This window comes from Capra hircus, chromosome 9, assembly GCF_001704415.2.
Source record: "Capra hircus breed San Clemente chromosome 9, ASM170441v1, whole genome shotgun sequence".
NCBI classification, from domain to species: domain Eukaryota; kingdom Metazoa; phylum Chordata; class Mammalia; order Artiodactyla; family Bovidae; genus Capra; species Capra hircus.
This window is the reverse complement of record NC_030816.1, coordinates 82,844,952-82,857,351: the sequence shown is the minus strand read 5'-3', so window position 1 is coordinate 82,857,351 and position 12,400 is coordinate 82,844,952. Positions and strand designations below refer to the sequence as shown.

At 46.3% G+C, this 12,400-nt stretch overlaps 1 protein-coding gene across 4 annotated transcripts in view; it reads right to left on the bottom strand.

Annotated features, from left to right (window-relative positions):
* FNDC1 (fibronectin type III domain containing 1) overlaps positions 1 to 12,400 on the bottom strand; it is a 115,048-nt gene that overhangs the window by 33,633 nt on the left and 69,015 nt on the right. For 3 of the 4 annotated variants that reach the window (XM_018053424.1, XM_018053425.1, XM_018053427.1), the window contains 4 exons: positions 8,512 to 11,115; positions 6,606 to 6,706; positions 4,369 to 4,480; positions 3,085 to 3,483 (listed from right to left, as the gene is read on the bottom strand). In XM_018053424.1, coding sequence (XP_017908913.1) covers positions 3,085 to 3,483; positions 4,369 to 4,480; positions 6,606 to 6,706; positions 8,512 to 11,115 — 3,216 coding nt within the window. The remainder of the gene's footprint in view (positions 1 to 3,084; positions 3,484 to 4,368; positions 4,481 to 6,605; positions 6,707 to 8,511; positions 11,116 to 12,400) is intronic. The other variant, XM_018053426.1, reaches the window with a different exon arrangement.

Below are 12,400 nucleotides of genomic sequence, written 5' to 3'. Positions count from 1 at the left end.
TACCAAAGTCCATGGATGCTCAAGTCCCTCCTATAAAATAGTGTAGTACAAGGAATCCAAGCTATGATGGCTAGAATTAAAAAAACAGATAATAACGAGTGCTGGTAAAGATGGAGAGGAACTGGACGCCACATACGTTTCCAGTGGGGAATGAAAATAGCACAGCTGCTACGGACAACAGCTTGGTGCTTCCTCAAAAAGTTAAACATAGAGCAAATATCGTATATTAACACATGTATATGAAATCTAGAAAAATGGCACTGATGAACCTACGTGCAGGACAGGAACAGAGACACAGACATAGAGGACAGACTTACAGACACAGGGGAAGGAGAGGGGGGATGAATTGAGAGAGTAGCATTGAAACATATACATTATCTTATGTAAAACAGATAGCTAGTGGGAAGCTACTGCATTATACGGGGAGCTCAGCTTGGTATTCTGCGATAACCCAGCGAGGCAGGATGGGATGGGAGGTGGGGGGAAAGGTTCAAAAGGGAGAGGACATATTTACACTGTTGCATGGCAGAAACCAATACAACATTGTAAAGCAATTAACCTCCCATTAAAATTTTTTAAAAAGTAGTAGGGGAAAAAGTTAAACAAAGAGTTACCAACCAACAAAACAACTCAACACAAGAGAATTAAAAACAGATATTCAAAAGAAATAACATGCACATAAATGTTCACAGCAGCTTATTCATAATAGACAAAAGGCAGAAACAACCCTAAAGTCCATCAGCTGATAAACGGATGAAATGTGGTCTTTCCACACAATGGAGTATTAGTCAGCAATAAAAGGAAAGAAGTACAGATAACTTGAAAACAAATTATGCTAAGTGAAAGAAGGCAGACACGAAACGACACATTTCACATGGGATTCCATTTACACAAAATGTCCAGAATAGACAGAGCAAGAGATAGAAAGGAGACAAGCAGCTCCTGGAGCTGGGAGGGGCAGGGACGGGGAGCAACTACTAATGCAAGCAAGGTTTGTTCAGGGGCTGATGAAAATATCCTGGGACTTGATAATGGTGAGAGTCGCCAGACTCTATGAATATGCTAAACTCTTTAAAACTTTAAAAGAGTGAACTTTATGGCATGTGATTTTTATGTCAGGAAAGCTATTGTTAAAGATATTTTTCATAAATAGAAACAACTATGATTAGAAATAATATTAGGAAGAAAATATTTAATGAAATTATTAGAGGAGCAACAGAAATGTAAAAGGAATGTAAGCCCTTTATAAATAATAAATTATAGACATACAATTAAGATATATTGCTCTCCACAAATTTAACTTTTTCCAAGACTTTGTCCTTATTTTCAAAATGCTGTCTAGAGGTAACTATTACTAACCCTTAGACACTAATTTGGCTTAGGCTAGGCTATCAGACCAATGCACAGGAGTAAAGTAAAAAATATACATCTCTATCAAGATGTGCAAAGAAAAGAAGAAACAAAAATATCAAGAATCTGACTTTCATGGCAACTAAAAATCCAAAATTACAAAGTAAATGAAAAGAAATGAAAAGACCTGCATAAAAGCTGAAAGAAAATGTAAAATATTAATAATAATAGTAGTAGTAATTAGAACAAAATCCAAACAGTCACTCTTCTGTTTATAACCTGTTAATGAAGAAATATCTGTTCTAATCATACTTCAATTAAATAATAGCCACACCAGTGTATGCTGAAGAAGTCAAGGAAAGTACAAGATACTTTCATACCAGAAAACCCAAAGGCAAATTGAAATCTGTACTCACTTTTAATTGGTGGTGTGAGAATTTCCTTCCCAAATGTCCTCTTCTTCATGTGTTCCTGTTCTTTGGTGTGAATTTTTCAGATACATCAGATGTTCCTGTTCATTTGGAACTTTTCCGTGGAAAGACTAATTTCAAACAGAATTCTCAATTTGGAGACAGCATTCACGTTCAGATTGAATGATGGTGTGCTATGAACTCAGGGCACACGTGTGATTCCTGAAATGAAGGGTCTTCACTCTGCACTAGCTTAAAAAGACAGAAGCTTTACAGCCTGCACAGCAATTCATTTCAACCTGAGGGAAAGGAGACGAATTTGCCTTCTGGAGCCTGAGGCAAATACAGATGACCTCCCCCCAAGCAGCGCCAACAGGGACAAGCAGAAAAGACGAGAGCATCTCGGCTCCATCGTGACTTGGCCCAAAGTGCCCCCATGTTCTGTTCTTTAGGCAAGCAATGGGGGGAGGGGGTTCTCAGTAAGAAGACAGCAGGAGCACAGGACAGCTGGGAATGGGTGTCCCAGATCAGGAAAGGGCTCAGTCTTAGCCGGTGGACAGCCCCGCTCCCATGAGAGCCAAGTCATGTAAGCATAAGCATTTTTCAAAGGGAAAGAAGTGAAAGTGTTAGTCGTTCAGTCATGTCTGACTCTTTGCAATCTCATGGACTGTAGCCCACCAGGCTCCTCTGTCCATGGAATTCTCCAGGCAAGAATACTGGAGTAGGTTGCCATTTTCTTCTCCAGGGATCAAACCCGGGTCTCCTGCACTGCAGGCAGATTCTTTACCGTCTGAGGGACTGCTGTTCAAACATGCTTGGGAAATACTACTATTCTTGGAAATTCACAATGAGACAATTCAGTGCTAAGAGTCCAACAGTCACAAGTTCCTTTAACTCTGTCTGAATCACATAGCTAATCACAGAACCTTTTTTCTAAATTATTATTATAACGAGTACTAATCTACTAATGGAAATGGCAACCCACCCCAGTATTCTTGCCTGGGGAATCCCATGGACAGAGGAGCCTGGCGGGCTACAGACCACAGGGTCGCAAAGAGTCGGACACGCCTGAAGCAACTGGCACCCACACATGATCTGCTAATATCCAGTGGGATACACTTCGGGAAACGCTGGTCCAAACTAACGATGTCTCATGTTTCAGACAAATTTTTGACTCGGGTGGGGACAAGGGTTGCCAGATAAAACAGAGGAAGCCCGCTTAGATCTGAAGTGCGCCTTGTTCACGGCACTCGGCAGGCTCTGCAACACCCCCTCTGATATGTCACTCTACCACGTGAGTTATCAACAGAACGAAGACGGTTACCTTCCTCAGGGTAGCACTCCGGGACCCCACGTGAGCCCATTATGAGGTTGCCATCTTCGTCATGCCGTTCCAGGGTCCCGGGGGGACAGGTGGGGACAGGGGTTGTGGGTTCCGGGGTGGTGGTGGTGGTTCTCTGGGTCGTGGTTCGGGTGGTCGTTGGGCGAGTGGTGGTGGTGGTGGGCCGAGGGGTCGTGGTGGGCCGGCGGGTGGTGGTGGTGGTGGGTCTCGTGGTTGTGATGGGGGCACGGGTGGTTGTTTTGATGACCTCCAAGCCCACCAGGGGCTTGCCTCCAAGACTCAAAATGGGCTTATCCTGGGCACTGGCCAAGGGTTTGGCATGGCGCCCCTGTCCGAAGAGCGGGAAGCCGTCAGGGCTCACCACGGGAGTCCCTCCCAGATCTGAAACAAAAGCAAATAAAAGCTATGGAGCCAGGTGAAACAATCTGGGGAAGTAAAAAGCAAGTGGAAAGTATCTTCTCAATGTCTTATATTCTATAATCAACAAAAGGCAAAGAAATAATGAAAAGGATACCAGCTGAGGTCACAGTACCTGCTACTATCCAGAAACTTCTGGGCCTTTTATATTGTCCATTACTCTGCACTAGCTTATAAAAGTATATAAATACCTCATTGTTATGCCTTATTACCTGCAATAACTCTAAGTCTCTAGAAAGGAAAGTGATTCTTTCCCCGTCCTTACTCTTACCACTACGGACTTAAGTGTTACTTTGGACCAGTGGTAGCAAAGTTATTCTGCAAGAAGCCAGAGAGTAAATATCTTAAGCTTTGTGTTGCCACTATTCAGCTCTGCCACTGCAGAACAAAAAGAAATGCACGTTTCTGTGTTCCAAAAAAACTTCGTGTATGGAGAGTGAACTAGGAATGTAATGTAACCTTCACATGTCACAAATATTATTCTGTGATTTTTTTTTTTTTTTGCAATCATTTAAAAACATAAAAGCTATTCTGAGCTCACAGGCTATACAAAAACAAGCAGCAGGCAGGGTCTGGCTTTAGAAATGGTGTTGCTGAAGTCTGCTCTGGACTGCCCAATCCCAAGAATGAAGTCAAGACCCACCTCCTCTAGAGGGTGGAGTCTGTAGGAAGACAGCTGGATCAGGGAAGAAGCTAAGCTCCACCCCTTCCGAGGCACCTCATCTGCGAGAGGTTAATGTAACTGGACCAAGGGCCTCCATTAAAAATGAGGAAAAGGAGGAAGAGAGAAGTTGTTACGCTTCAGATGACTCAAGGCACTTTTGTTCCATGAGGACCATTCTCACTTACCCACAATGGTTCGACCATCTCCGCCTAGTTTAATCCGGAGAGGATTTCCTTGTGAATCTTGTAGGTACCTTCCTTCTGCATTCAATACTAACCCACGATCAAGGTCCACGACCTAAATCCATGACACAGATTAAAGGATGTATTGAACATTTCAAAATATTCACATTAATCCAACTACATGCATATAGGCAAATAGGAAACATTTTTGTCGGCATCATTCATAAGGTATAACATGAATGAAGTACAAACAGTCATATTTCATGATTGTTTATCCATATAACAACTGTTTCAAGTTTTCTCAAATATTCAAAAGATGTTCAAAATACATTTACCACTGAGTATGTTGTATGTCAAAAGCAGGAAACGACTGTTCATCAATGGAGGAAAGAGATTAAATAAATCATGGCCCATCCATACAGTGAAATACTGTGAAGCCAGCGAAAAGGATTTGGAAATTCTGAATTTATCATGAGATATCCTGATGCAGACTTAGATTAAAGGACTGATTATTTTGCAAAATGAAGTATATTCACTTGTATATACAAGCTTAAAAGTGTAGAGAGAAAATTCTGGACAGATATATCCCAAACTATTAATAGTGATTATTTCTGAGAAGTGATTTGGGATGCTTATTATCTTTTTATATATTTCTGAATTGTTTTAATTTCTTGCCATGAACACAACAGGTTTCCATTTTGCTGTGTGTTAAAAATCAACATTGTTATATCAAAACCAGTTTTATTTGTAATTAGCCTAATATAGCACACATGAAAAAACTTTCATGTTCTAAGAAATTATACAACTTGGACAAAAGGTATTATCATCTCTGTTAAGAAACAACTCATGTGCCACACTGATGATTCTCAGAATATGGTCCTGGGCCAGCTTCCCCAACCTCGCCTGGAAACTTGTCAGATATGAGAATTACCTGGTCTGAACCAAACCATATTGACAAGCCCTCAGGGATTCTGATGCCCATCAGTGTTTGAAAACCATGACTTTGAACAACTGAGTCACTGAAGGAAACCCTGGGAGCAGGCCACTCATCGGGTACTATCTCAGTAATTAAAATAAAACTTACATAAATAAACCCTACTTTCAATCTACTCCATATGGTTTCAATTCAAAATTGTTTACAAGGACACTTTGCTTTCATATGTATCCTTCCTTCTATAAATTTCTGTTCCTTTGAGAAATGGTAAAATGTACCTTGAGGCCACCTGTGACTGAAAATTCTTTGAAGTTCATCAATATGTCTTCCTAAATCTTACTGCTATAAATGAGAAATTTTGACTGGGAATTCTATTATGAATAATTTTTTTGATTGTTTGAAAAAATATTTTAAGTCTCTGAACATTCTAAGTGTTCTGTCCATCACCCTCAACCCACCAAAAACTCTTAAACATTTACCTTAACCCCAGGAAGTTAAAGTCATTTAGCTTAAACATACATAAAGTACTAATACTTATTTTTTATTTCAGTCAAACAAGAATTATTGGAAGATTTAAAAGGTGATCTGATAAAAGCTGCCTATTTGATTTGGAGATTTTTGTTTTGCTTCAGTTGTTTTAACCTGCTTTCTTTTACAAAAGATTTGAGATAATTTACAGAAAATATGTATTCTGTTTAATCAAATCATAAAGAAAAGATAAAATAAAGCTAACAGGATTGGGAAAACAGAAATGTATTGGGGAGGCTGTGCCTCAGGTTCTGTCTGACTCGTGGCCTAAACATTTGTGTGACCTTCTTAACCAGTCAAGAAAAATGGGAACAAATGCCCATCAGTATCAGTTCAGTCACTCAGTCGTGTCTGACTCTTTGCTACCCCATGGACTGCAGCATGCCAGGCCTCCCTGTCCATCACCAACTCCCAGAGTTTACTCAAACTCATGTCCATTGAGTCGGTGATGCCATCCAACCATCTCATCCCCTGTTGTCCCCTTCTCCTCCCGCCTTCAATCTTTCCCAGCATCAGGGTCTTTTCCAATGAGTCAAATGAGTCAGACAAATGCCCATGCCTGACCTAATTAGCTATGAGAAGAAAGCAAAGTAGCTCTCAGGAGAATCAAAGCCTTTTCTGAGCACTGGAAGAAACAATACAGTATAAGTATACTGACATACAAGAGGTTAAAACTAGAGAAAAAAAGACTGCTTCATTTTCTATTACACAACGCCCACCATTTTTCTCTTCCCAACAGCATGAAAACAACTGGTATGTGTAAAGAAGTTTACCCTACCCACTTTGTTCCTTGAGGGCCATTGATAATTCTTTGTCCACTTGGTTTTCCATTACTACCAGCAAGTACTCTCCCTTCTCCATTTGGTCTTCCATTATAACCTACAAGTTCCCAAACAAACGAAAAATACAGAACCTGGTAAATTCAATACTCCTGGAAAGTTGGTTTCATACCACCCTGTAAGTAGTAACATATCATTTCAAATAGAAACACTAAACAGAATTTTGAACCAATAGCTCAAGTACATCAGCTAAAGATAGACCGAAACTGTGACTTCTACATGACAAATAAGAATGTCCATGAAGAGCATGGTACAGTCACAGTTTTCTACAATTGGGGAAATAAGAGGATTTGGCCTAAGTAAAATTTCCAGGTAAAGTTTAAGACCGTAGTAGTTGTAGCTTTATTTTAGCCAGCTGGAAGGTGGAGGGAGGGAGAGTTGGAAGGACAGGGAAAATTCTCTCTGACATCTATGAGATACCGCACTGCTCTCCTCCACAGATTATACTAAACACAACCACCGTCTCTAGCTGACTCGTCGCCGAGAATAAACACACAGTCCCAACTCAAAGCTTGCTGACTTCAGTGGGGCCACAGAAGGATTTGCTCAGAGAGGAGGTAGCAGGCCCTTTAGTTTAAATCTGGCTGTTCCTTGCACCTTCCCTCTCTCTTCACCTCCTGCCCTTTCTGATCACCTGCAGCTTGGTTGAGGTCTCTGCTGGAAACATCTGCTCTAGCTTGGCCCACCGGATAAAGTGCCTGGGCTTCCCGACAGCTATTTGCAGGTCAGAGACATTTCTCGCGTTCAAACAAGTAATGAAAATTAAGAATTTCTTGACTTTTTTACTATGTACAAGGGAATGTGACTTTTACATCTATTATTGGGGTTTTAGGTTTGCATAAAACAGTCCATTTTAATGGAAAACGGACCTCCTCATGGGGGCACTGTTCTAGGGCTTTACATTGAGCTAAATTAACAGTATATTGCATGGATTAACAACTACTGATACATTTAATCAAGAATGCTCTATTATGCCCCGAATCCATGCAAGGGGACTGCAAGGCACCACTTAACCGAATGCCGATTTCAGGTAAATACCTTCACTCCTGCCCTGGGGTCCACATAGACTCCAGCTCACAGCTGTCTATATTCTGTCCAAAACCTAAGTCACACATCAGCATGTTACTCCTCTGTGTGACCATTGTCTTTTACAGTCTTTTCTTGAGGTTTTAAATAACGTTCACCGATTGCAACATCTTAGCAATCCTCACCCAAGACATTCCAGTTTGTCCCCAGACATTTTTAGCTGAGAGGTTTATATGCAGAATAACCAGAACAAGTTCCAGCCTCCGCAAGAACTAAACCTTCCTGTGGATTCCCTAATACCCCCTGGCACAAGAACAACCTAGAACATAGGAACCTGAGTTTGGCATCATGGCTGTGACACACGTTCACAGATTTAGAGCTTAAGGAACTTAAAGACGCGCGATCGACAGCAATGGCAACCCATGCCAGGATTCTTGCCTGGAGAATCCCATGGACAAAGGAGCTTGGCGGGCTACCGGCCACCAGGCGGGAAAGAGTCAGCCACGACTGAGCAGGCACACACACACCTACCAGAGGGTTGTGGAGTCTGTGTTGGGATTGGAACGGCCGCTCAGCCACCTCCTAGCTGTCTGACCTCCAGCAAGCCACTCAGACCCCTAAACCCTGGCTTCCTCATCTGAAGACCCGGGAAGCGATGCAAATCCAGGAGATGGTTACCAGGATAAGATCGCGTTTACAGCTCAAAGCTCCTAACCCAATGCCTAGACAGAGCAGATGCTCAGTAAGATAAAAGTTTTAGGAATTGCTACGAACCCTGCTGAGAACTGTCAAGACAAAGTTCAGGTAAAAACAACTCACCTGCTCTTGAAGGGGGTCTCACCGGCGCGCGTGAGAACGGGTTCCGGAACCTGGCGTTCATCATCCGCTGGCGCAAGGAGAGCATCGGGGTGGTAGGGGCAGACGGGGCGGGCGCGCGCGTGGTGAACCGCGACGGCGCGGGGGTGCCCACCGTGGGGCTCGGGGTGGCGGCGGGGCTGCGAGTGGGCTGTCTGGGCGGGAGGTGCGAGGCTCTCGGGGGGCTGCCCGCAGGTGGAGAAAGAGGCCGCTTCACCGGGGTGGCGTTCTCCTCGTGCGGGGAGCCCACCCTGGGGGGCGCCAGCACAATAGCGGGCTCCGTTTCCCCCTTAGCGAGCGTTCCATCCACTTGTTTGCCGCCCCTGGGGCTGAAGGAGGAGGGCCACTTCGGAGCAGAGGAAGACTGCGGGTCCTTGTCCTTTCCTCCCTTAAAGAACATCACGTCTTCATCCTCCTCCTCAGCTGACACCGACTGCTGCGATTTGGACGGCAGGGGCTCCCTTTTGGCTGGCAAGGCCTGGGACGCCCCGTCCTTCCTCCCCACCCACTGGGGGCCTGCTCTGCCCGGGACCCTGGTGCGGGCGTAGGGGTGCAGGCTGCCGGGCCTGCCCGCGGGCCTGCGCAGGTGACCATCGCCCGCGCTTCCTGCCTGAGCGTCCACCTGGCGGTGCTTGGGAAGAGACGGGGTGGCGTCCTTGGCACCGGCCGAGTATGCGGGGGCCCGGACGCCCCCGGTCCTCGCTTCTGCGCTGTCGTTGTCCAGATTCTGGGGAGACACCGCGCGGGAGGACTGTCCGCCTCTGGACGAGTAAGAGTCTGAGAAGGAGGAGCTTTCCTGCGAGGTGGGGTGCGGACGGCCGGCCTCGGAGGGGAACGCAGGCTGGGGTCTGGAAAGCGGACGCCCCACTTCCTTGATCCGTGGGCCGTGGGGCTGTGGCTGGGACGCTGGGACGGCTGAGGAGGGCGACTTTTCCAGAGCAGCGGACCCGGCACCCATCCTTTGGGGCCCCGTGGGCCCCGGGTGGTGCGACCCGCCCTCCGCACCTGCGTCTGTGCTCTGCTGCGTATCCTGAGCCTTAGAGGACGGAGGTTTGGCCTGAGGGGGCACCCCAGCCCAAGTGCCGGTGGATTTGGGGTTCTCTGGGAGGGGCTCCTTCCGCTGTAGGCTCGCCCCTCTCTGGGGGCCTCTTCTCAGATGGTCCGCGCCCCGGGAGGCAGGCTGCCTAGAGGAGGAAGACACGTGATGGTTCACCACGGTGGCAGGAAGTGGCTTTTCGTCTTCGGCCTCCTCTTCGCTGTCTTCTTGGCCTCCGGGGCCACGCCGATGGTCAGAAGCTGGGTGAGAATCCACCCTCGGGTGAACCCGGGAGGATGCGGTGGACGGAGGGGAGCTGGAGGGGTGCAACCGGGCTCCCCGGCCATTGCCAAACCTGTGTGGATATCTGCCGTGGGCAGCGAAGGGTCTATTTCTGAGCGAACTGAAGTGTCCAGAGACCGGCGGGCCTGCGGGCAGCCGGGACCTAAATGTTGGGGCTGTGGCTGCAGCCGGCCTCCCTCCCTCTTCCGCATCACTGTCACCATCGCCATCAGAGTCACCTGCTCCCTCAGAGGCCTGTGTCCTCGAGGATGGCCGGGTGGACCCTGATGGTGCATTGGACCTGGCGGCCGGCATGTCCTGACCATCCTTCCAGCCCCGGGAGAGCAGAGACCCAGGCTGTGGTTCGGTGATCAGGAGCCGAGATGACCCCCCAGGAGATGGAGAAAGTCTCGAAGGTGGGGCTGAGGCCCTGGAAGCTTCCCCCCTATCCTCAGAGTGGGGCGCCCTCCGGGCGGGCAGGGCTGGTCTGGTGCCATGGTGCGCCGCGCTTCTGTCGCGCAGGGCGCTCCAGGCCGGGTGGCGGCCGGAAGACAGGGCCGGCCGAGCGTGCGCCGCGCTCTTGCCAGGCAGGTGTTCCGACAGGGCGTCCTTGGGGGGCAGGGAGCGCGCGGTGGTTTCCTCCTCCTCTAGACCCACTGAGTCATTGTCAGTAGAGCTAGAAGGCCGGCTGGTGGAGGGTCCCCCAGAAAGGCGGTGAGTGCTGCTCTCGGGGGGTGGACGGGAGGCAGAAGAAGAACCAGATGCGGAGGCGGGCGCCCCCGGACGAGGGTGGGTGGTGGGCGAGGAGCCGCGCTGGTCCACGCCTTCCTTTCGCGGCAGCACGGGCGTGCGGGCTCTCACTGGAGTCCTCCCAGCAGCGAGGAACGGGTGGACAGGTCTGCTTGGTGGCCTCTGCTGGGACTTCTGGCCTTGGGTCTCCGGGAGCGAGGTTGGTGGGTCCCCGCGGGAATCCGGCTCCTCTTCATCGGTGATTTCTGTGGACTGAAGACCCGAACCTCCATTCTTCCTGGGGGGAAGCTGGGCTTTTCTGAGCAGTCCACCGTTAGCCAATATTTTGTTCTTCAAGTCGAGAAGCGGGCTCTTGACATTTCTCCCTTGGGGAGAAACAGGCAAGTGAGTATGTTTTGAGGGAGCTGGCGCTTTAGCAGATGAGGAAGGCTCAGGCTTTTCAGGTTTGTGCTGATCTTCCCTGTCTGTTTTCTGTTGAACGTCAGACTCACTGGTAGGGGCTGTAACAGATTTTAAAGAATTTGCTGTCAAAGAAGCAATCTGAAAGATGTGTGATGAAAAATGATTAAGATGGCAGTATGGAGATGCCGAACACTAGCAATAAAACTGGTAACTTCTCCTCCTTTAGACACTGGACACTTATTTTCTCAACTATAGCAATCTCCTTTAAAGTTCTAGTTTGCTTTAAGCAATATAGTCTTTATATTGCCATGCCCTTTTCCAGGGGACCTTCCCAACCTAGGGATCAAACCCAGGTCTCCCACATTGCAGGATGATTCTTTACAGTCTGAGCCACGAGGGAGGCCTCGATGATTTTTAAAGTTCTATTTTGCTTTAAGCAATATAGCCCTAGAGAATATGTGTGCTGAGTTTCTATAAATTCAATCGGGCTGTGCCACAACTTATTTGAAGGAATTCGGAATTGAGTGCTTTGAAATAATCCATTGAGTTCATAAGTACAAAATCTTATATAGGATTTTCTTAGTATAACTGTCAAGATATTACAAATGCATTATAGCTGTTCCTTACAATGTAGGCAAGAAATACACATAAGCCTGGCACAGAATGTTCAATGATCTGTACTTAAAGTTATATGCAGATGTGTTGTGTGTAATTTGCAAATGACTGGGGTGAGTTACACATTTGTCATTTTTGAGGCATTACAAAGACTTCCCTATTCCTCATAACATGTCCTTACTTGCTTTTTTATGACTTAAAAATCCCTTTAATGATGGATACATTTGTAATCCCACAATAAAGCTTAAAATAAAAAGACCCCTGGGATAGGCAAAACATTATATTATGTGAACCCTACAATTTACTCTTTTTGGAGAGCAGGGTTGAATGCAGGAAAAGGATGCTGTCAGGGGAGAAGGATTTATATAGCACTGGGGAATCCAGAGAGAGCAAACTTCATTTATTTCAGCTTTTTGAAGATAGAGTTGCAGTAGACTGTGGATCCTCACAGCATCTAATGAAGGAGAGAGCTACCAACATCTGTTGCAAACTCAGAGAAGCAGGAAGAAAAATACAGCCCACTCCAGTTTTGGGCTTTATTGACCTGCTGGGTTTTGATACTGAGCAGACAAACAAGGTAACTGAAATTCTTCTGGATACTGCTGCACTCCAAAACCATGGAATACAAACTATAAAAATTTTATGTGCTATTTATTCACTGAAATGGGACCGACTAAAAATGTCCCATTATGCCTGTAAAATGTTCTTTCCCTGTCATCATAAACCCCAAATTACACAATGATATAAGATTAATCACGGATGTATCCA